General features: G+C 45.5%; 1 protein-coding gene across 7 annotated transcripts in view; it reads left to right on the forward strand.

Moving 5' to 3' along the window:
- The window catches only part of LOC134338213 (adhesion G protein-coupled receptor B2-like), a 1,212,788-nt gene that overhangs the window by 1,118,649 nt on the left and 68,995 nt on the right, over positions 1–25,144 (forward strand). For all 7 annotated transcript variants that reach the window (XM_063033890.1, XM_063033884.1, XM_063033886.1 and 4 more), the window contains one exon: positions 20,088–20,123. In XM_063033890.1, the coding sequence (XP_062889960.1) occupies positions 20,088–20,123 (36 nt within the window). The remainder of the gene's footprint in view (positions 1–20,087; positions 20,124–25,144) is intronic.

The raw sequence follows: 25,144 nt of genomic DNA on the forward strand, positions 1-25,144 counted from the left end.
AACAAGACTATGGCATCACCAGATGCAGTTATATTTATTCACTGAATGTGGGTGTATCCTGTAAGTTCAAATATTGATATCATTAATAATTATCCATAATTACCTGAGTGGCATGCTCAATCATTGAATTAAAATGAACCAGATTGCTGTGGTTCTGAGGTGAGGATAACAAACTTGCTTCTTTATTGGGCATGAATGAACATGTTGGGTTTCAAGAAAACAATCTGGTAGTTTCACTTTAATTCTATAATTTATTTAATTAACTAAATTTTAGCTCTCCAAGTGACAGGGGAGATCAGTCTGGGGTTCAGAATTATTGAGTCAGTAACTTAACAGCAGTTACATTGTCAGAGTCAGAATCAGAATCAGGTTGGTTACCTGTTTTTTATTTATTTAGTGATAAGGCATGGTAACTCAACAGTCCTGTGCTCAGACACACCCATGTGACCTGTATACCTGTAATGTGGGAGGAAACCAGAGCATCCAGAGGAAATCCACATAGTTACATGGAGGCAGTACAAAATCCTTACAGGCAGCGTCGGAGATTGAATTAGTGCTGTAATAGCGTTACGCTAACCAGTACTCTACCACACCACTCAGTGGTGTGAAATTTGTTGCTCTATGGCAACAACGCAGGCAATACACAAAAAATACTGTAAGTTGCAATAAGAAATATTGTAAATAATTAATGCACAAAGAGAGCAAAATACTGAGGTAGTGTTCATGGGTTCATGGACCATTCAGAAATCTGGTTCCTGAAGTGTTGAGTGTGGTCTGTAGGCTTCTGTACCTCCTTCCCGATGGTAGTGTATGACCTGGGTGGTGAGAGTTAGTAACAAGAAGAAAGCACATCCTGGATAGGGAGGGTTAGTAACAGAAGATCGCGTGTCCTGGGTGAGGAGGGTTGGTAACAAGGAGAGGGTATGTCCTTGGTGGTGAGCGTTAGTAACGAGAAGATGTCATGTCCTGGGTGGGGAGGGTTAGTAACGAGAAGGTGTCATGTCCTGGGTGGTGAGGGTTAGTAACGAGAAGATGTCATGTCCTGGGTGGGGAGGGTTAGTAACGAGAAGGTGTCATGTCCTGGGTGGTGAGGGTTAGTAACAAGAAGGTGTCATGTCCTGGGTGGGGAGGGTTAGTAACGAGAAGATGTCATGTCCTGGGTGGGGAGGGTTAGTAACGAGAAGGTGTCATGTCCTGGGTGGTGAGGGTTAGTAACGAGAAGATGTTATGTCCTGGGTGGGGAGGGTTAGTAACAAGAAGGTGTCATGTCCTGGGTGGCGAGGGTTAGTAACAAGGAGAGGGTATGTCCTTGGTGGTGAGGGTTAGTAACAAGGAGAGGGTATGTCCTTGGTGGTGAGGGTTAGTAACGAGAAGATGTCATGTCCTGGGTGGGGAGGGTTAGTAACGAGAAGGTGTCATGTCCTGGGTGGTGAGGGTTAGTAACGAGAAGATGTCATGTCCTGGGTGGGGAGGGTTAGTAACAAGGAGAGGGTATGTCCTTGGTGGTGAGCGTTAGTAACGAGAAGATGTCATGTCCTGGGTGGGGAGGGTTAGTAACGAGAAGGTGTCATGTCCTGGGTGGTGAGGGTTAGTAACGAGAAGATGTCATGTCCTGGGTGGGGAGGGTTAGTAACAAGAAGGTGTCATATCCTGGGTGGTGAGAGTTAGTAACAAGAAGGTGTCATGTCCTGGGTGGGGAGGGTTAGTAACGAGAAGATGTCATGTCCCGGGTGGGGAGGGTTAGTAACGAGAAGGTGTCATGTCCTGGGTGGTGAGGGTTAGTAACGAGAAGATGTTATGTCCTGGGTGGGGAGGGTTAGTAACAAGAAGGTGTCATGTCTTGGGTGGCGAGGGTTAGTAACAAGGAGAGGGTATGTCCTGGGTGGGGAGGGTTAGTAACGAGAAGATGGTATGTCTTGAGTGGTGAGAGTTAGTAACGAGAAGATGGCATATCCTGGGTGGGGAGGGTTTGTAACAAGGAGAGGGTATGTCCTGGGTGGTGAAGGTTAGTAAAGAGAAAAGGGTATGTACTGGGTGGGAAAGGTTATTAATGAGAGGTGGATATGTCCTAGGTGGTGAGGGTTAGTAACAAGAAGAGGGAATATCCTGGATGGGGATGCTTAGTATTGAGAAAGGGTATGTCCTGGGTGAGGAGGGTTAGTAACAGAAGATGGTATGCCCTGGGTGGGGAGGTTCAGTAAAGAGAAGATTGTATGTCCTGGGTGGGGGGGGGTGGTTGGAAACAAGAAGAGTGTATGTCTTGGGCCGTGAGGGTTAGTAACGAGAAGGTGGCATGTCCTTGTTGAGGAGGGTTAGTAACAGCAGAGCTTGTATCCTGGGTGAGGAGGGTTGTTAATGAGCAGATGGCATGTCCTGGGTGTGGAGGGTTAGTACAAGAAGAGGGTATATCCTGGGTGGGGGGAGTGGCAGAAACTGTTACTTAAGTCTGTTCTGGAAGTAAATCTGCACTGAAAAAGAGTGAGGATGTGGGAGAGCAGAGACCAATGTTTCAAAATGCTACTCTGCAGATATAGGTGCAAGAGAGAATAATGAAGGGAGGTCTCTTCTTGTTGTATGGCGTGTGGAGATCTCCTGGTACGAAGAATCAGTGAGAATAAATAACTATCTTTTAATTATGGTCATTTACTTTGATCATGATTCACTGCTGAAAGAATATTTGTGACCCTCATCCTCTTCCAAATGTTGAATATTTGCCTTGCCTCTCTCTTACGAGACAAATGACATAGAAACATAGAAACATAGAAAATAGGTGCAGGAGTAGGCCATTCGGCCCTTCAAGCCTGCACCGCCATTTATTATGATCATGGCTGATCATCCAACTCAGAGCCCTGCACCAGCCTTCCCTCCATACCCCCTGATCCCCGTAGCCACAAGGGCCATATCTAACTTCCTCTTAAATATAGCCAATGAACTGGCCTCAACTGTTTCCTGTGGCAGAGAATTCCACGGATTCACCACTCTCTGTGTGAAGAAGTTTTTCCTAATCTCGGTCCTAAAAGGCTTCCCCTCTATCCTCAAACTGTGGCCCCTCGTTTTGGACTTCCCCAACATCGGGAACAATCTTCCTGCATCTAGCCTGTCCAATCCCTTTAGGATCTTATACGTTTCAATCAGATCCCCCCTCAATCTTCTAAATTCCAACGAGTACAAGGCCAGTTCATCCAGTCTTTCTTCATATGAAAGTCCTGCCATCCCAGGAATCAATCTGGTGAACCTTCTTTGTACTCCCTCTATGGCAAGGATGTCTTTCCTCAGATTAGGGGACCAAAACTGCACACAATACTCCAGGTGTGGTCTCACCAAGGCCTTGTACAACTGCAGTAGTACCTCCCTGCTCCTGTACTCGAATCCTCTCGCTATAAATGCCAGCATACCATTCGCCTTTTTCACTGCCTACTGTACCTGCATGCCCACTTTCAATGACTGGTGTATAATGACACCCAGGTCTCGTTGCACCTCCCTTTTTCCTAATCGGCCACCATTCAGATAATAATCTGTTTTCCTATTTTTGCCACCAAAGTGGATAACTTCACATTTATCCACATTAAATTGCATCTGCCATGAATTTGCCCACTCACCCAACCTATCCAAGTCACCCTGCATCCTCTTAGCATCCTCCTCACAGCTAACACTGCCACCCAGCTTCGTGTCATCCGCAAACTTGGAGATGCTGCATTTAATTCCCTCATCCAAGTCATTAATATATATTGTAAACAACTGGAGTCCCAGCACTGAGCCTTGCGGTACCCCACTAGTCACCGCCTGCCATTCTGAAAAGGTCCCGTTTATTCCCACTCTTTGCTTCCTGTCTGCTAACCAATTCTCCACCCACACCAATACCTTACCCCCAATACCGTATGCTTTAAGTTTGCACACTAATCTCCTGTGTGGGACCTTGTCAAAAGCCTTTTGAAAATCCAAATATACCACATCCACTGGTTCTCCCCTATCCACTCTACTAGTTACATCCTCAAAAAATTCTATGAGATTCGTCAGACATGATTTTCTTTTCACAAATCCATGCTGACTTTGTCCGATCATTTCACCGCTTTCCAAATGTGCTGTTATCACATCTTTGATAACTGACTCCAGCAGTTTCCCCACCACCGACGTTAGGCTAACCGGTCTATAATTCCCCGGTTTCTCTCTCCCTCCTTTTTTAAAAAGTGGAGTTACATTAGCCACCCTCCAATCCTCAGGAACTAGTCCAGAATCTAACGAGTTTTGAAAAATTATCACTAATGCATCCACTATTTCTTGGGCTACTTCCTTAAGCACTCTAGGATGCAGACCATCTGGCCCTGGGGATTTATCTGCCTTCAATCCCTTCAATTTACCTAACACCACTTCCCTACTAACATGTATTTCGCTCAGTTCCTCCATCTCACTGGACCCTCTGTCCCCTACTATTTCTGGAAGATTATTTATGTCCTCCTTAGTGAAGACAGAACCAAAGTAATTATTCAATTGGTCTGCCATGTCCTTGCTCCCCATAATCAATTCACCTGTTTCTGTCTGCAGGGGACCTACATTTGTCTTTACCAGTCTTTTCCTTTTTACATATCTATAAAAGCTTTTACAGTCCGTTTTTATGTTCCCTGCCAGTTTTCTCTCATAATCTTTTTTCCCCTTCCTAATTAAGCTCTTTGTCCTCCTCTGCTGAACTCTGAATTTCTCCCAGTCCTCAGGTGAGCCACTTTCTCTGGCTAATTTGTATGCAGGAAATCTGCACGTGCTGGAATTTCAAGCAACACATATAAAAATTGCTGGTGAACGCAGCAGGCCAGGCAGCATCTCTAGGAAGAGGTACAGTCGACGTTTCAGGCCGAGACCTTTCGTCAGGACTAACTGAAGGAAGAGTTAGTAAGAGATTTGAAAGTGGGATGGGGAGGGGGAGATCCAAAATGATAGGAGAAGACAGGAGGAGGAGGGATGGAGCCAAGAGCTGGACAGGTGATTGGCAAAAGGGATACAAGGCTGGAGAAGGGAGAGGATCATGGGACAGGAGGCCTAGGGAGAAAGCAAAGGGAGAGGGGTGAAGCCCAGACGATGGGCAAGGAGCATAGTTAGAGGGACAGAGGGAGAAAAAGGAGAGAGAGTACAAGTGTGTGTGTGTATATATATATAATAAATAAATAACAGATGGGGTACGAGGGGGAGGAGGGGCATTAACGGAAGTTACAGAAGTCAATATTCATCCCATCAGGTTGGAGGCTACCCAGACGGAATATAAGGTGTTGTTCCTCCAACCTGAGTGTGGCTTCATCTTGACAGTAGGGGAGGCCGTGGATAGACATATCAGAATGGGAATGGAACGTGGAATTAAAATGAGTGGCCACTGGGAGATCCTGCTTTCTCTGGCGGACAGAGCATAGGTGTTCAGCAAAACGATCTCCCAGCCTACGTCGGGTCTCGCCAATGTATAAAAGGCCACATCGGGAGCACCGGACACAGTATATCACCCCAGATGACTCACAGGTGAAGTGTCGCCTCACCTGGGAGGACTGTCTGGGGCCCTGAATGGTAGTGAGGGGAGGAAGTGTAAGGGCATGTGTAGCACTTGTTCCGCTTACAAGGATAAGTGCTGGGAGGGAGATCGGTGGGGAGGGATGGGGGGAACGAATGGACAAGGGAGTCGCGTAGGGAGCAATCCCTGTGGAAAGCAGGGAGTGGGAGAGGGCAAGTTGTGCTTAGTGGAGGGATTCCATTGAGGTGGCGGAAGTTAATATAAATAATAAAGGCATCTGTTAGTCTTGCGAGACCATGGATCTGCGCCTGGAAAGTCTTCACTCTCCAGGACGCAGGTCTGGGCAAGGTTGTATGGAAGACTAGCAGTTGCCCATGCTGCAAGTCTCCCCTCTCCACGACACCAGTGTTGTCCAAGTGAAGGGCAGGGGCCAATACAGCTTGGCACCAGTGCCGTCGCAGAGTACTGTGATTAAGTGCCTTGCTCAAGGACACAACACGCTGCCTTGACTGGGGCTCGAACTCATGACCTTCAGGTCGCTAGTCAAACGCCTTAATCACTTGGCCACGTGCCCACGCGCGAAAGTTACGGAGAGTTATATGTTGGACCCGCAGGCTGGTGGGTTGGTAGGTGAGGACCTGGGGAACCCTATTCCTAGTGGGGTGGCAGGAGGATAGGGTGAGAGCAGATATGCGTGAATTGGGAGAGATGCGTTTGAGAGCAGAGTTGATGGTGGAGGAAAGGAAGCCCCTTTCTGTAAAAAAGGAGGACACCTCCTTCGTCCTGGAATGAAAAGCCTCATCCTGAGAGCAGATGTGGTGGAAACGGAGGAATTGCGAGAAGGGGATGGCATTTTTGCAAGAGACAGGGTGAGAAGAGGAATAGTCCAGATAGCTGTGAGAGTCAGTAGGCTTATAGTAGACATCAGTGGATAAGCTGTCTCCAGAGATAGAGACAGAAAGATCTAGAAAGGGGAGAGAGGTGTCGGAAATGGACCAGGTAAACTTGAGGGCAGGGTGAAAGTTGGAGGCAAAGTTGATGAAGTCAACAAGTTCAGCATGCGTGCAGGAAGCAGCACCAATGCAGTCGTCGATGTAGCGAAGGAAAAATGGGGGACAGATACCAGTATAGGTTTGGAACATGGTTTGTTCCACAAAGCCAACAAAAAGGCAGGCATAGCTGGGACCCATACCGGTGCCCATAGCTACACCTTTAGCTTGGAGGAAATGGGAGGAGCCAAAGGAGAAATTATTAAGAGTAAGGACTAATTCCACTATATGGAGCAGAGTGGTGGTAGAGGGGAACTGGTTAGGTCTGGAATCCAAAAAGAAGCGGAGAGCTTTAAGACCTTCCTGGTGGGGGATGGAAGTATATAGGGACTGGACATCCATGATGAAAATAAAGCGGTGGGGGCCAGGGAACTTAAAATCATCAAAAAATTTCAAAGCGTGAGAAGTGTTACGAACATAGGTAGGAAGAGATTGAACAAGGTGGGATAAAACAGTGTCGAAGTATGCATAAATGAGTTTGTTGGGGCAGGAGCAAGCTGAGACAATGGGTCTACCTGGACAGACAGGTTTGTGGATCTTGGGTAGGAGGTAGAAACAGGAAGTGCGGGGTGTGGGAACTATAAGGTTGGTGGCAGTGGATGGGAGATCCCCTGAGCGGGTAAAGCTGGTGATAGCGTGGGAGACAATGGCCTGGTGTTCCTTGGTGGGGTCATGATTGAGGGGTAAATAAGAGGAGGTATCTACGAGTTGTTGCTGTGCCTCGGCAAGGTAGAGGTCAGTACGCCGGACTACAACGGCACCCCCCTTATCGGCGGGTTTTATAGTAAGGTTAGGATTGGTGCGGAGGGAGTGGAGAGCAGAGCGTTATATTCACCTTAACAACACCTTATATTCCGTCTGGGTAGCCTTCAACCTGATGGCACAAACATTGACTTCTCTAACTTCAGTTAATGCCCCTCCTCCCCCTTGTACCCCATCTGTTATTTATTTATTTATTTGTGTGTGTGTGTGTGTGTGTGTGTGTGTGTGTGTGTGTGTGTGTGTGTGTGTGTGTGTATATTCTTTTTCTCTCTCTCCTTTTTCTCCCTCTGTCTCACTATACTCCTTGCCCATCCTCTGAGCTTCACCCCTCCCCCTTTCTTTCTCCCTAGGCCTCCTGTCCCATGATCCTCTCATATCCCTTTTACCAATCACCTGTCCAGCTCTTGGCTCCATCCCTCCCCCTCCTGTCTTCTCCTATCACTTTGGATCTCCCCGTCCCCCTCCCACCTTCAAATCTCTTTCTAGCTCTTCTTTCAGTTAGTCCTGACGATGGGTCTCGGCCTGAAATGCCGACTGTACCTCTTCCTAGAGATGCTGCCTGGCCTGCTGCGTTCACCAGCAACTTTTATGTGTGTTGCTTGTAGATCTTGGTACTCTTATTCCTCGCATCCCAGCTCCCCTGTAGCTGACACTACTTTTGAAATCTGTGAGTGGCGAACCACATAGTTGTACAAATGACCAAAGGCTTGCTCTAAAAGTGAGAAAATATCTTAAAGAAAGCAAGAGGGATGGTCAATCAGGGTTAGGGAAGTGAACTTCAAAGTTGATGGTCCATTTTCAACTGAAACCACAACCAGCAAGTTGAAGCAATTATCCACAGGGTGATCGAGAGAACTGAGATAGAGGAGTATAGATATTTCCACAGATTTCAGGAATTAGAGGGAAATCATCAGGCTATTGATGAGTGAGACCTGGTTTAGATTTGAAAACAGACAATTTTAAAATGAATCCATTGCCTAAATTGAAATTAGTTTAGGTCACCAACCATTGTGTTGATTGGTTAAACAGAGCTCGGTGTGAGATATACCAAAGGAAGAGTTTCAGATGGTTGCAAAGTGGTGCAGCCAGTAGAGCTGCTACCTTACAGTGCAAGAGACCTAGGTTTAATCTCTACCTTGAGTGTCGTCTCTGTAGATTCTGCAAGTAATTGTGTAGATTTTCTCTGGGTACTCCATTTTCCTCCCAAGTCACAAGAGGGCATATGTACAAAGTTAAGGGAGGGAAGTTTAGGGGAGACATCAGGGGTAAGTTTTTTTACACTGGGTTGTGGGTGCCTGGAATGACTTGCCAGGGATGGTGGTGGAGGCTAAAACATTAGGGGTATTTAAAAGCCTCTTGGACAGGCACATGGATGAAAGAAAAATAGAGGGTTAAGGGGTAGTGTGGGTTTTGTGTGTTTTTTTTAAAGGAATATATGAGTCGGCACAGCATCGAGGGCCAAAGGGCCTGTACTGTGCTGTAGTATTCTAGTGTCTAGTGTCTGGTGTATGCAGCTGGTAGGAGAATTGGCCACTGATGTTGCCCCAAGTGTGTAGGTGAGTGGTATATTCTAGGAGAAGTTATTGGGAACGGGAGGGGGTGCGATGCATGAAAACTGCAGTTAGTATAAATGGGTGTTGATGGATGGGCTAAAGGGCCGTATTTGTGCTTTGGCTCTTCCATTTTGACTGGTTCTAGCCCAGGTAGGAAAGTTTTACTTTCCTCCATACAGAATATTTGTGATGTTCTCCTGCGAATCTCTGCCTGTGATGGAAATCAGGGACCAGGGTTCGTGTCTGATGTCAGATATGGAAATAATGTAGCCCACTCACCCATTAGTTGAGTGTGATTTGAGCTTTGATGCCGCTGACATTAGCCAGGGAGAGGATGTGATAATCCTTGCCGATCCTCCTCATGGATTTGGAAGAGGTCATGGAAATAATGTTGGTGTATCTTTTCCCATCCTCTGAGGTGTCTAGCGTAGGGATGTTCACATCTAAAGATACAAAAATCACTGTTGCTCAGGAAGGCATGAGCTTAGTGCTGGTTGGAAGTCCTGTTTTTTGACGGGGATAAAGAAACCAGCAGAAATAGAAACCACTTTGGAGTCCAGTATTGCTATAAACTACTAATATTTATTAGTAACTACACAATACAGTAATATAAATGAAGATAAATCACACAGGTTAACAATGATTATATATATAAGTACGTAAACCAGTAAGTGTGGAAATATATGTATGAAAACCAAGCTTCTTTAAGTCTAGGGGTAAAAAGGTACAGTCTTACAATGCTGAGCAAAGTTCAGTTCAGTTCAGCTCGTGGTATTTAGTTGAATAGTGATGGAGAGAGGGAGAGAGGGTGAGTTGAGACTTCAGGTGAGCTGATGCCGTCGTCTTCTCGTCATCCGCCAAAATCCTTCACAAGTCACCGACTGTGACTTTAACCAGGGGGACCGGTCTTCTGCAGTGGAGCTATCACCCAGGTGAGGGCGGACACATAGACAGCTCCCCAGCAGTCAACCCCTTCTTCACCGCTGGAATAGCAATTTGGATCGATCCGCCTGATCGATCCTCCAAAAACCCACTTTCTCTGCGGGCACAACAATGCTCATTCAGTGTCCGGATCATGTGTCTGAGGTCTGTATCATCTGACCTCCCATTTATTTCACCAGGCTGAGCATCACCTCCATTCAAAGAGTCCCTCCTTCCTTTGTCTGTAAAGGAATGTGAGCAGGCAACAAGTCCTTGGAAGTAACATCAATAACTTGCCGAAAATCATAACATCGAGTGTCCATTAAATAACACTGCCTTCGGTCACCATAGCAACTTTCGAGCTGCTCGGTGCTGTCTCCAACTCCAAACTCAGTAGAAATCCAAAGTTACTATCAATGCCTTAAAGTGACAGTCCAACCGTTAATCTTTGTCCCTCTCTCTCTCTCTTATCAAAAGCAACATATCGGTGGTAAATAACTCTGTCTCTCCCTCTTCAAAAGCACAGTTAATAGGGGTACTCCAGGATCCCCTCACAGTGAGTCAGCCTGAAGTTGTGTTTATACAGCCGGGCCTCCGTATCCGCCGATTCACCCAACCGCAGATCGAAAATACTGTACAGATTTCCCCCACTATCCGAAAGTAGAGTGGAAATGGCATAAAACGAAGAAGCAATTACCATTAATTTATATGGAAAAAAAATTTGAGCGTTCCCAGCCCAAAAAATAACCTACCAAATCATACCAAACAACACATAAAACCTAAAATAACACTAACATATAGTAAAAACAGGAATGATATGATAAATACACAGCCTAAATAAAGTAGAAATAATGTATGTACAGTACAGTGTAGTTTCACTTACCAGAATCGGGAAGACAGTGAGCACACTGGAAGGTTCATGCATTTTTCTATCATACAGTTCTTTGTAAGCACTCAAAGCATCCTGCAAACCTGCCCTAAACCTATGTGCCCTTTCAAAATGAAAGTCATACTTTTCTGCAATCATTGCAGCACTGTCAATCGTAGTGAAAATCTCACGCAGTTCAAAGCTATGGCGTGCGCGCTGCCTCTATAACGGCTCACTGCAAAACAGACGCTGAACGCTATTTTCACTTTTCGCCACTCTCGCTGCTCGGCGTGCGTATTGCCTCTATACCGGCTCACTGCAAAACAGACGCTGAACGCTATTTTCACTGAGGCAGCATCAGCGTTCCCAGAAGAGCTACAATGGTTGCGTCTGTACTGAACATGTACAGACTTTTTTTTTCTTGTCATTATTCCCTGAACAATACAGTGTAACAACTATTTACATAGTATTTACATTGTATTAGGTATTATAAGTAATCTAGAGATGATTTAAAGTATACGGGAGGATGTGCGTAGGTTAGATGCAAATACTGCGCCATTTTATATAAAGGACTTGAGCATCCGCGAATTTTGATATCTGCAGGGGGTCCCGGAACCAATCCCCCGCAGATACGGAGGGCTGATTGTACACTGAAGCAGCAGTCAGTTTTGTCATTTATGCCTGCCTTCACGGAGAAATAGCTGCCAAAGTATGGGAAGTGCCTTTCTCTGAGTGTCATTATGAATCTAGATGTCAGGGATCAGGAGGAGCAGTGTGGTGGATGTTTAAGCCTGATTTATACTTCTGTGTCAAGGCGTCGCCGTAAGTACTGTGTCGCCGCAAACCCTATGCAAAGCCAATGCGGAACCCTACGCGAGAGCCTGCGTTGCTGCAACGCGTACCTCTCCCAAAATGTAACTGCGCGTCGTGGCAACGCAGAACGCAACAGCTGTGATTGGTCCACTTGGTAGCATTGCATTTCCTCCTACGCTGCAGTAGCTTCCCATTGGGCGACTGAAGGGCAGGGAAGGAACTCTGGCTGCAATGCTTTCCATAAAGCTTTACAGACCTCCGAAGTTATGGAGGACACATTTTGCTTTTACGAAAAAAGACACTCGCGTCTTGTTTACCCCGAGAAAGACTACTATGACCATGAAGCCTTGAATGGGCAGATGTGTGCACACGCGTGATGTGCGCGAATTGCAGAGCGATGCAGACACACCAACACACAAGTATAAATGCTCACAATGCGTGTAAGTCACTTGCATATGTTACGGCATCCAGTTAACTCAGTTGTGTACATACATCTATTGATGCTTCTGGACACATCTTCAGTGATGTTCCTGGAATCATTGGGTGTTACGGATCTTTCAACGTCATACAACCTCCTCCAGGTGACCCAGCTGGGGCTGATCAGACCCCAGCTTGTGTCCAGATGGCTAGCTACTTATGACTCCACGGCTCCCCTCTTTTGAGCCACAGCCATCTTGAGGCCCTCTCTGCTGCATCGGTGGTACTGCGGATGGCTCTCCTCTTCCTCTCTCCCTCGATGCCCAAAATGCTGAGGGCTCTAACTAAAGAATGGGCTACGAATCCCCTACAACCAACCTCCACTGGGAGACACCTCGCTCTCCATCCAGCCTGCTGACAGTTGCTGACCAGTCCTGCGTACTTGGAGAGCTTCCTTTCAAAGGCCTCCTCCAAGCTATCTTCCCATGGGACTGTCAGCTCCAGTACCAGTACTCTACTTGCTTAGTCGACTCAGACACTAGGACAATGTCTGGTCGCAGGGTGGCGGCTGCAATATGGTTGGGGAACTTCAGCTGCCCTTTGAGGTCCACCAACAGCTGCCAGTCCCTTGCAGAGGTCAGAATGCCTGCAGATGTTCTTTTGGCAGGTATTGGCTGCTCCCCAGCTCTGACAAAGGCAATGGTCTGCTTGTGGGGTCGGGACTGCTTCGCCCACTCAACTCCTGCACTGACAGCTTCAGTGATGGTCTTTAGGACCTGATCATGCCTCCACCTGTACCGTCCCTCACCAAGTGCCCTTGCACAGCCGCTGAAGATGTGCTCCAGGGTTCCTCGCTTGGAGCACAGTGGGCACGCAGATGACTCTGCCTTGCTCCATGTGTGCAGGTTTGATGGGCTTGGAAGCACATCGTACACTTCCTGGATGAGAAATTGGATGCGGTGTGGTTCGGCTTTCCAAAGATCAGCCCAGGTCACTTTCCTCTCAACCGCATTCTCCCATCTTGTCCAAGCGCCCTGTTGCTTCATTCCCACCGCCTTGCAGGTTCTCGTCTCCTCCACTACTGCTCTCACCTCCTCCTGAACTAGACGACACCTTTCCTTCCCTCTGGTGTCCATTTGGGGAATTGGAAAGGATCCTAGCCCAGCTCAGCCTTGTGTGACCACTCCCACCAGCCTCCTGTGATGCAGCCTCGCCTCTGCCTCCTGAACAGCTTCCTCTGCCCTCCACTTCCTGCTAGTACTTACTTGGATCCCTGCTCTAGCCACCTTCGGGTCACTTGAGTCCCTATACTGTAGCACTTCTCTGGCTCTTGTTACCTTGAATTCTTCCTCCAAGGATTTGAAGGGCAGTCGCAGTTTGTTGTGGTGTCCATAGAGTGCGATGCTGCTCAGGCTCTTTGGCAGCCCCAGCCATCTCCTGAGGTGGTTGCTAACCCTCCTCTCTAAGGTTTCGACTGTCGAGATCGGAACTGCATAGACGAGGAGGGGCCACAGGATTCTGGGAAGAATGCCATGCTGATACACCCAGGCTTTAAACTTCCCAGGTAGGCTAGACTTGTCCACAGATTTCAGCCAGCCATCCAACTCGGTGCAGGTTGCCTGAATGGATGTCGTGTCCCTTAAAGAGCTGTCAAAAACTTTGCCTAAGCTCTTTACTGGCTTTTCTGTGATGGTTGGGATGCTGTGCCTGCGATGCTGAACCAGAACTTGTTCTCCACCTTCTCTTTCCTCAGCACCATCAATCTTGATTTGGCAGGTTTGAAATGCATCCGGGCCCACTCCACCAGCTTTTCCAGCCCTTGCAGAATCCACCGGCAGCCTGGGACTGATTCTGTGGTGACTGTGAGGTCATCCATGAATGCCCTGATAGGTGGTCGCCGTTGAGCAGAATTCATTCTGGGCCCTCTGCACTCTGGTTCAGCAGACTTAGTGAGCATGTTCATGGCTAGGGAGAACAGTGTCACTGAGATAGTGCACCCTGTGATGATGCCGATCTCCAGCTTGTGCCAGCTTGATGTAATTGCTCCTGAAGAGACCCTCATCCTGAAGTTGCTGTAATAATCAGCAATAAGGTCTCTGATTCTGCTGGGGACGTGATATTTGGTCAGTGTGAGCTGCACCAGCTTGTGCGGAATGGAGCCATATGCATTTGCCAGGTCGAGCCACAACACTGACAGGTTGCCCTTATTCTCTCTGGCCTCCCTGATGAGCTGTGTCAACACACCGATGTGCTCCAGACAGCCCGGCATCCCTGAAATGCCACCCTTCTGGACTGATGTATCAATATAGGCAGAAGTATAAATCAGGCTTAAGTGTGAGGCCCATTCCTTAAGACCATTCAGTGAAGGAGTGGATGGGGATTTGGTCCTCATACGCTATATATCAATGTAAAGAGATTGCTGAGGCTCGGATGGTTTTCACTGCAGCATAGAGATTATGCTTACCTTGTAGATTAATGACGTTCTAGATAGGACCTTGTTGAAGGTGATATTTCGTGAGGAAGATTGAAATGCTGGTGCTGTGACACTGTCTTGTATATCCCTAGTCACCACTGTGAGAATCTATTTGGGTGAACCTGTTTGTTAAAATCATGGGATTCTCGGAAGAAGCCAGATCACCTGGAGGAATCCCACACAGAGAGTTCACACAGACACCATTGGAGGTCAAGGTTAAACCCAAGAGACTGGCTTACTCACACGAAATAAGTTTCCTGTCCAGTTGTGGTGGGCAGAGCTGGTGCATGGATTAGTACTGGGAGTTCAGCTATTGATCAGAACAGTAGATCAATTTGTGGGGATCAAATGTTTTCAAGTTTTCTGATGATACACAGCTAAGAGGAAGGTACAGAGAGGCTTCAGGGAGATTTCAACAATTTTAAATAAATGGGCATAACAGAAGGAAAAATGTAAAGTTAGAGATGTAGAAACACAGAAAATCTTCAACACAATACAGGCCCTTCGGCCCACAATGCTGTGCTGAACACGTACTTACTTTAGAAATTACCTAGGGTTACCCATACCCTCTATTTTTCTAAGCTCCATGTACCATGTAAAGTTGCCTAGTATGGTGTACAAAAAAATGGGTGAAGTATGGTAAAATGCTGATCACTTGACATTTAGGAACACATGAGAGCAAGGAGGATATTCCTACACAATGATTATCCAGTAAGATGAGCAGAGCAATGGCAGATGGAATTTAATTCTGATTAATGTGAGATGGTGCATTTTTAGAGGTCTAATCAGGGTAGAATATACATAAACTTAGTGGCCACTTTATTAGGTACCTCCTACAAACTAATGAAGTGGTTACTGAGTGTATGTTCATGGTTTTCTGCTGCTGTAGCCCATTCACTTCAAGGTCTGATGTGTTGTACCTTCAAAGATGGTCTTCTGCACGCTGCAGTTATAATGCATGTTTGTTTGTGTTACTCTCTTTTCTTTCAGCTTGAAGCAGTCTGGCCATTCTCTGCTGACCTCTCTCACTAACAAGGCATTTTGCCCATAGAACAACTGCTCACTGTATTCTTTTTCATACCACTCTCTGTAAACTAGAGTTTTTATGTGTGCAAATCCCAGGAGATCAGCAGTTTCTGAGATACTCAAACCACCCTATCTGGCACCAACAATCATTCCATAGTCAGTCACTTAGATCACATTTCTTCCCCATTCTGATGTTTGGTCTGAACAACAAATGAACCTCTTGACCATGTCTGCATGCTTTTTTTGCATTGAATTGCTGCCTCATGATTGGCTGATTAGATATTTGCATTAATGAGCAAGTGTATAGGTGTACCTAATAAGTGATAGGGCTGAGGATTTGGCAGTTGGTGCTCAACTAGACACAGTGGAAGGAGAGGCAAAAGGTAGGAAAGAATTGCCTTCAATGGGATGAGTTAAAGTGTAACAAGGGCACCAACATTAAAAAAGGCAATGAATGCTGAAGGGTTTATATTTGAATGCACACAATGTAGGGAATAAGGCAGATGATCTTATCAGTTAGATATTGGCAGGTATGATGTTATGATGTTGTGAGCATCTCTGGGTTGATCATATTTGGTAGTGTATCATCTCAGGATAAAAAATTATATCAAAAGGACCAGCAGGTAGGCAGAGGGGAGGGTGTGTCTGTATTGGTAGAAAATGAAATCAAATCCCTGGAAAGAGGTGACATAGGATTGGAAGATATAGAATCTTTGTGGGTAGAGTTCAGAAACTGCAGGGGTAAAAAGACTCTAATGGGAGTTATATGCAAGCCTCCAAACAGTAGCCAAGATGTGGGCTACAAATTACAAAGGGAGATGGAAATGTCATGTAAAAAGGGCAATGTTGTGATAATCATGGGGGAGTTCAATATGTGGGTAAATTATCTATTTGGTGTTGTATCCTGATGGAGGGAATTTATAGAAGGCCACCAAAATGGCTTTTTAGAGCAGCTTGTGGTTGAGCCCACTTGGGGAATGGCAATTCTGGATTGGGTGTCATGTAATGAACTACATTTCTCATCCCTGCTCTTCTCCTCCCCCTCCGTCTGATTGCCCTACTCTTTCCCTTTATTCCATGGTCTTCTCTCCTTCTGTCAGTCCTTTACCTCCTCCACCTATCCCCTTCCACCTTCTTACTTCAACCTACCCCCGCCCTCACTTACCCCCTCACAAATCACCTGCCAGCTAGTACTCCTTCCCCTCCCTTTATCCTGACTTCTGTCCCCTTCCTTTCCAATCATGGTGAAGTATCTCAGCCCAAAACATCAACTGTTTATTTCCTTCCATGGATATTGCCAAACCTGCTAAATTTCTCTAACAATTTGTGTGTGTTGCTTAAGATTTCCAGCATCTGCAGTATCTCTTGTGTCTATGACTGGGCAATCATCCCTCCTTCTGACCTTATGATGGAAGGGTTCTATTGTGCAAGCAACTGGGCCTACGACACAATCCTAAGGAAGTTGTGTAGTGACATCCACAGACTGGGCCTACGACACAATCCTAGAGAAGTTATGTAGTGATATCCTGGGACTGGGACAACCAGCTACTAACAACCTCAGCCACCTTCCTTTGTATTGGTACAGATGGAGCGTTTTCCCTTTGACTCACATTGATTTCACTTTTTCCAGTGTGCCTTTGATACATGTTCAGTTAAGTCCTGCTTTAATATCAAGTACAGTCACTCTCATTTCACCTCTAGAATTTTGCTTTTTAGCTCAAGGTTGAACCAACTGTGATGATGTCTGGAGCAGAGTATTCCTGATAAAACCCACACTGGGCATTAGGCCAGAGCAAGTGTTTCTTGTTAACTGTGTCAATGACAGCTTTTATTATTTTGCCAATGACCGAACATGGTGCGATTGCATAGTAGTATCAGAATGAGTATCAGTGACATATGACTTAAAATTTGTTGATTTGCAGCAACAATACATTCCAATTCATAAAATTACATAAATTACAAAATAAATAAATGGTGCAGAGAAAATAAATCATAAGAAAACATTCAGAAATTTGAATTGTTGAGTATGTGTTGGTAGTAATGAGAAGAGAGCATGTCCCGGATTTGGGGCTCTTTACTGATAGCTGCTGCCTTTTGAACATGTCCTCAAGAGTAAGTAGATTTGTGCCCCTGACAGCATTAGCTGAGATTACAACCCTTTGCAGCCTCTTGCAATCTTGTGTATTAGGGTTTTCAGATGCAACCAATCAGAATACATCTCAAATTTGCTCAAATTTTAGGTAGCACACCAAATCCGATCAAACTTCAAACAAAGTTAATTCACTGGCATGCCTTCTTCATGTTTATATAGTGCTGGATTGGACAGATCTTAAGAAATATTTGTATCCAGGAGCTTAATGCTGCTCACGCTTTCCACTGCTGACCCCTCAGTGAGGACTGGTATGTGATCACCCAGCTTCCCCTGCTCAAGTACACAATCAGACCCTTGGTCTCAATGGAACTCAGTGCAATATTGTCATTGCAACATCACGCAACCAGCCAATCGATCTCACTGCTGTAACCCTTCTCAGTATCATCTGAGATTTTACCATCAACAGCAAATTTACAGTTGGTTTTTGAGCTGTGCTTAGCCACACAGTCATGAGTGTGGAGAGAGTAGAGCAGTGGGCTAAGCATGCATCCCTGAGGTGCGCCAGTGAGGACTGTCAGCAAAGAGGAGATGTTATCACTAATCCATACTGACTGTGGTCTCCCAGTGAGGAAATCGAAAACCCAGTTGCAGATGGAGGTATAGATACCTCAGTTTAGAAGCTTGGTGATTAACCATGAGGGAATATCAAGCTGTAATCAATAAACAGAGGCCTGGCATATGTTTCGCTGTTGCCTAGGTGCTCCAGGTCAGAGTGGAGAGCCAGTGAAATTGTATCCGTTGTTGTCCTTTGTGGAAGTAAGCAAATTGCAGCAGTCCATGTCATTGTTCAGCCAATGAGAGGTTATAGATGTCCAGTTGAATGGTACAGGTTTTCAGCAGCTAGCCAGGTACTCTGTGGGGGCCAAATGACTTGTGAAGGTTCACCCTCTTCAAGGATGTTCTGACGTTGCCCTCTATAGCAGAAACCACGGGGTTGTATGTTGTAGGGATTTTCATGGGTGTAATATTATTGTCCCTTTCTAATCATTCATAAAAGGCGCTGGGCTCATCAGGGAGTGAAGCATTATTGCCACTAACGCTGTTAGGTTTTGTCTTATAGGGAGTAATGCCAAACCCTGCCACAACTGCCATGTATCCAATTGTTTCTCTAACTCCACATGGAGTTGCCTCTTTGCTCTCATGATGGCCTTCTATACTGACTAGCTGGACTTCTTGTCGGATTCTGAATTGCCAACTTTGAACAGCAGAGAAGCAGCTCATAGCAGAATGCAAATTTTCTGTTTCTGCTTCTGCTTCTGCTTTGGGAGAACTCAGTTTGTTCTTGAAAGCACACACTCATCCACATGGGTCTCGGTGAAGCCAGTAACAGCTGTGGCATATTCATTCAGATCGGAAATTAATCCCCAAACAGGATGGGCCGAATGGCCTAACTCTGCTCCTGTGTCTTCTGGCCTGATACGGTGCATTCCAAAGCAGTGCTGCAAATGCTCCTCTACCCTCCTCGACCCCAGTCCTCACAACCAGTGCTGTGGTCCTTAGTCCTTGCCTGTACATTGGGAAGATCTGACTTGCCAAATGTGAGTGAGGAATGCTAGGGTAAGTGTCCTTTTAACAGTGATTGAAGGGGTGACATGTTAGCTGTAGTTTGTCAGAGATTTCATCAAGCTGGCATGGTTGAAGTCTCCTGTAATGATTGGGAAGGTGTCAGGGTATGCTGTCTTGTGATTGTTGACCACAGTGCTTAGCTTCTCCAGTTACAGCTTGACATTTGCCAGGGGTCCATGCACACCACTACCAGGAGATGACAGAGACAATTGAGGGCTAAATGTTCTAGATTCAGTATAAGTTTTCATTCCTATACCGCTGAAGTTTAGCTCTGGGATATATATCTCAATAGCTCATTCTCTGGGTGCCATGGTTTAGCTGTACTCCAGCTCCATGTACCAAACTGAGTTCTTCATGTTTACAGGGCAGGGGGTCGCGGCCCATTATGCTGATGCATAAACTGGCAATCACAGAATTTAAAATTGATTCCCAGCCTCAACAACTTTTCAGGGGAGAGAGCTCCAAATTTTCATTACTCCTTGTATGAAAATTGCTTCCTGACACCATTCTTGAGCAGGTCTACCTGTGTTCTTAAAACTATAGTCCCTTAGTCTTCATTTCCATTACCAAAGGAAACTATTTCTCACTTCAAGTTACCTAATTACCTAAAATTCGCAAGTTAGGTCACTCTTTTTATGATCATGGGAAATGTAACATATTCTATGTCATCTGTCCTCCTATTTTTAAATATTTTATCACTGATATATTTCTGGTGAATATCCTAAGCTGTTGCAAAAGCTACTAAAATGTAGTTCAGTATCTTTGATGGATTTTGTCCTGAGTCTCTGGCATTGTGATGTTCACCTATCCTTTTGTGGTCCAGACTCCCTGGGATAGATTCTGCTGTACAATCGAATACTGTACACTGCTCTGAATGTCACCTGATTTCACTATGTGGGCATTGACCTTCTGACAAGTTGACAACCTGTTAGAAATGAGATGGAGCATGTTCTTTCAAGCACATGATGAGTAAGATTTTTTTTTCTGTTCTTTTCACAGAGGAAAAGACTGAGGTATTCTGACCTTGACGTTGAGGTAAGTATTTTTGTATGTTAACGACAACTTGCAAAATGGTAATGTTCCCACTCAATTAATAAGATCTTTCTGTGTTATTCTGAGGTAGCACTCATTTAGAGTCTATGATCATGGAGTCATAACTATTAACTGATCAAGGACTTTCAATGAGGACTTTCTGACTCATAAACCTGTAATGCAATTTAAGAAGGGTGGGAGGCAGCAGAAAGGAAACTATAGACCTGTTAGCCTGACATCACTGGTTAGGAAGTTGTTGGAATCAATTGTTAGGGATGAGATTATGGAGTACCTGGAGGCACTGACAAGATAGGCCAAAGCCAGCATGGTTTCCTGAAAGGAAAATCCTGCCCAACTAACTGACAATTTTTTGAGGAAATTACAAGCAGGGTTGACAAAGGAGATGTAGTAGGTATGGTGTACTTGGATTTTCAGAAGGCCTTTGACAAGGTACCGTACATGAGGCTGCTTTGCAGGATAAGAGCCCATGGAATTACAGGGAAGCGTGGGTGGAGCATTGCCTGGTCGGCAGAAAACAGAAAAAGGGATCCTATTCTGGCTGGCTGCCGGTTACCAGTGGAGTTCCACAGGGGTAGGTGTTGGGACCACTGCTTTTTACGATATATGTCAATGGGCTATGGGATTAAATTTGCCAGTGGTACAAAGATAGGTGGAGGAGCAGGTAGTGTTGAGGAAACAGAGAGACTTAGATAGTTTAAGTGAATGGGCAAAGAAGTGGCAAATGAAACACAATTTTGAAAACTGTATGGTCATGCACTTTGTTGGAAGAAATAAACGGGCAGACTATTATTTAGATGGGGAAAGATGAGGACTTGGAAGTCCTTGTGCAGGATGCCCTAAAGTTTGAGTCAGTTGTAAAGAAGGCGAATGCAATGTTGGCATTCATTTCCAGAGATATAGAAAAGAAGAGCAGGGATGTGGTGTTGAGACCCTGTAAGGCATTCATGAGACCACACTTAGAGTATTGTGTGTGGTTTTGGGCTCCTTATTTTAGAAAGGATATACTGACATTGGAGAGATCAGAGAAGATTGATGAGAATGATTACAGGAATGAAAGGGTTACCATATGATGAACGTCTGGCAGCTCTTGGGCTGTATTCCCTGGAGTTCAGGAGAATGAGGGGGGATCTCATAGAAACATTCCGACTGTTAAAAGGCCTGAACAGATTAGATATGGCAAAGTTATTTCCCATGGTAGGGAAGTCTAGGACAAGAGGCCATGACTTCAGGATTGAAGGACGTCCTTTTAGAACAGATGTGAAGAAATTACTTTCATCAGAGGGTGGTAAATCTGTGCAATTTGTCGCCACGAGGGGCTGTGGAGGCCAAGTCATTGGGTGCATTTAAGGCAGAGATAGATAGGTTCTTGATTAGCCAGGGCATCAAAAGGTATGGGGAGAAGGCAGGGGAGTGGGATGACTGGAAGAATTGGATCAGCCCCTGATTGAATGGTGGAGCAGACTTGATGGGCTGAATGGCCTACTTCTGCTCCTATATCTATGGTCTTATGGTCTTATTTCTGAGCATCTTGTCAAGCTGCCAAAAATAAATGGTGGCTTTTAACTCAGAATGTATGTGTGATTTTGCACACAGTGTGTGGAATAAGGTAGATGATCTTGTAGTAATGCTGTTAGAGATTGGGAGGTATCACTGAGTCGTGGCTGAAAGAAGATCATAGTTGGGAGCTTAACATTTAATAATACACATTGTATTGAAAGGACAGGCAGATAGGCAGAGGGTGTAGGGTGTCTCTATTGATTAAAAAAAAGTACTAAAATCCTTAGGAAGAGGTGACATAGGATCAGAAGGTATTGAATCGGGTGAGTAGACCTAAGGAACTACAAGGGGAAAAAGACTCTGATGGAAGTCATATACAGGCCCCCAAACAGAGGTAAAGGTGTGGTCTACAAATTACAACAGAATAGAAAATACATGTCAAAAGGGCAAAGTTATGATAGTCATGAGGGATTTTGATATTCAGCTAGATTGGGAAATTCAGTTTGGTGCTGGACTCCTAGAGGGAGAACTTCTACAATGCCTTTGAGATGGCTTTTTAGAGCAGCTCATGGCTGAGGATTAGCAATTCTGGATTAGGTGCTGTGCAATGAGCTGAAGTTGATTAGAGAGCTTAAAATAAAGGAACCCTTAAGGATTGAGTGATCATAATATGCCAGAATTCACCCCGCAATATGAGAAGCTAAAGTCATATGTGTCAGTATTATAGTGGCGTAAAGGGAATTACAGAGGCATGAGAGAGGAGCTGGCCACAGTGGATTGGGAAAGAACTATAGCAAGGGTGACAGCAGAGCAGCAATAGTCGGAGTTTCTGGGAGCTGTTTGGAAGGCGCAGGATAAATAGATCCCAAAGAGGAAGAAGTATCCTAAAGGCAGGATGACATAACTGTGGCTGGCAAGGGAAGTCAAAGCCAACATAAAAGCCAAAGAGAGAACATATAATAGACCAAAAATTAGTGGGAAGTTAGAGGATTGGGACGCTTTTAGAAATCATCCGAAGGCAATTAAAAAAGTCATAAAGAGGGAAAAGATGGAATACTAGCCAATACTATGTCAGCTAGCCAATAATATTAAAGGGGATACCAAAAGCTTTTCAGATATATATAGTGTACAAGAGAGACGAGATTTGATATTGGACTGCTGAAGAAGATGCTGGAAGGTAGTAATGGGGTACAAGGAAGTGACAGGTGAACTGAATAAGTTTTTTTGCATCAGTCTTCACTGTGGACAACACCAGCAGTGTGCCAGAACTTCGACAGTATCAGAGGACAGAAGTGTGTGAAATTTAGGTAGAAAATGTCATGTGCCAGCATTCTGACCCATTCTGTCCACAAGAGTGTGGACAGAGCACAGCCCTGGCACAGCTTCACCTTGGTGTGGACACTGTACCTGGTTGTTCCCTATCTGCCGCTCATTGATCTGAAGATGTTTCTAGTTTTGCTGAGTCTGCACTGGATGTCATCCTGCCGAACGATGCTGCCCAGGTAAGTGAATCTGCTGGTACAGTACTTGGTAAGTCAATGCCACATGGCTTGACGGGAGCAGGAGGAGCTCAACATTGAGGATCATGGTCTCAGTCTTCCTCTGGCTGACTCGAGTCGAACCTGTCCACCAAAGGTACACAGGCAACACACACACACAATGCTGCAGGAAGCAGCATCTATGGAAAAAAGTCTAGTCGACATTTCGGGCTGAGGCTCTTCAGCGTGACTGGAGAAAAAGAGATGAGGAGTTGATTTAAAAGGTTGGGGGAAGAGGAGAGAGAAACGCAAGCTAATAGGTGGAACCAGGAGAGGGAGGGATGAAGTAAAGAGCTGGGAAGTTGATTGGTGATAGAGCTACAGGGCTGGAGATGGGGGAGTCTGATAGGAGAGGACAGAAGGCCATAAAAGAAAGAAAAGAGGGGAGGATCATCAGAGGGAGGCGATGGGCAGGCAAGGAGATAGGGAGAGAGGGAAAAGAGGATGGGGAATGGTCAAGGAGAGGGAGGGGCATTATAGGAAGTTGGAAAAATTGACGTTCATGCCATCAGGTCAGAGGCTACCCAGACAGAATATAAGGTGTTATTTCTCCAACCTGAGTTTGGCCTCATCACAACAGTAGAAGAGGCCATGGACTGAAATATCGGAATGAGAATGGGAAGTGGAAGTACAATTAAAATTAAAGTGGGTGCCGAATCAGAGGGACATTAGAAATGTGTGTCTCCTTTGTTTCACGGAATCCTGGTTAACCCCTTCCATACCGGATGCAGCAATTCAGATTGAATGGTTTACTATACGCCGTCAGGATAGATTTGTCGAGTCTTTCAAAAGCAGAGATGGAAGAGTAAGCCTCATGATCAACTCTTCTTGGTGCACAAATATATCAGTGCTGTCCCAATTCTGCTCACCAGACCCAGAATATCTAGCAGTTAAGTGCTGTCCTTTTTACCTACCACAGGAGTTTATCTGGGGTCATTTTGGTAGCAGTTTACATTCCACCTCAGGCCAATGTCAAGCAGGCTTTAGATGATCTGATCAATGGGATCAACATGCACAAAACAGCACACCCTAACACCTTCACCATCGTTTTGGGAGATTTTAGCCAGGCCAGTCTGAAAAAAATCACTAAGCAATTACCATCAACAGATCACTTGCAATACCAGAGGAAACACCACACTGGAACATTGCTACACCACCGTTAAAAATGCCTGCCATGCTATTCTATGCCCTCACTTCAGTAAGTCTGATCACCTGGCTGTACTTCTATTCCCTGAGTATAGGCAGAGACTGAAGACTGCAGCACCAGTTGTGCGGACCAAGAAGGTATGGACAAGGGAAGCACAGGAGTGCTGACAGGACTGCTTTGAATCAGTAGACTGAACTGTATTCAGGGATACATCTTCGAACCTGGATGAGTATGCTGCAGTTGTTAATGACTTCATTAAAACCTGTGTGGATGAGTGTGTGCCTACAAAGACTTACTGTACATTCCCAAACCAAAAGCCATGGATGAACCAGGAGGTATATCGTCTGCTGAAGGCTAGATCTTTGGCATTCAAGTCTGGCAACCCAGGCCTGTACCAGAAAACCAGGTATAATTTGCAGAGGGCTATTTAAAAGGCCAAGAGACAATTTCGAACGAGGCTGGAGGCCACATCAGATGCATGACAACTCTGGCAGGGTCTGTAAGACACAACTTCCTACAAGGCGAAACCCAATAGCATGAATAGCAGCGATGCTTCACTACCAGATGAACTCAACGCCTTCTATGCCCTCTTTGAAAGGGTGAACACAGCTGTGAAGATCCCTGCTGCACCTGATGACCCTGTGATCTCTGTCTCAGAGGTTGATGTTAGGCTGTCTTTAAAGAGAGTGAACCCTCACAATGTGGAAGGTCCTAATGGAGTACCTGGTAAGGCTCTGAAAACCTGTGCCAACCAACTAGCGGACATTTTTGACCTCTCACTGCTGTGGGCAGAAGTTCCCACTTGCTTCAAAATTATACCA

Source organism: Mobula hypostoma, chromosome 26, assembly GCF_963921235.1.
Source record: "Mobula hypostoma chromosome 26, sMobHyp1.1, whole genome shotgun sequence".
NCBI classification, from domain to species: domain Eukaryota; kingdom Metazoa; phylum Chordata; class Chondrichthyes; order Myliobatiformes; family Myliobatidae; genus Mobula; species Mobula hypostoma.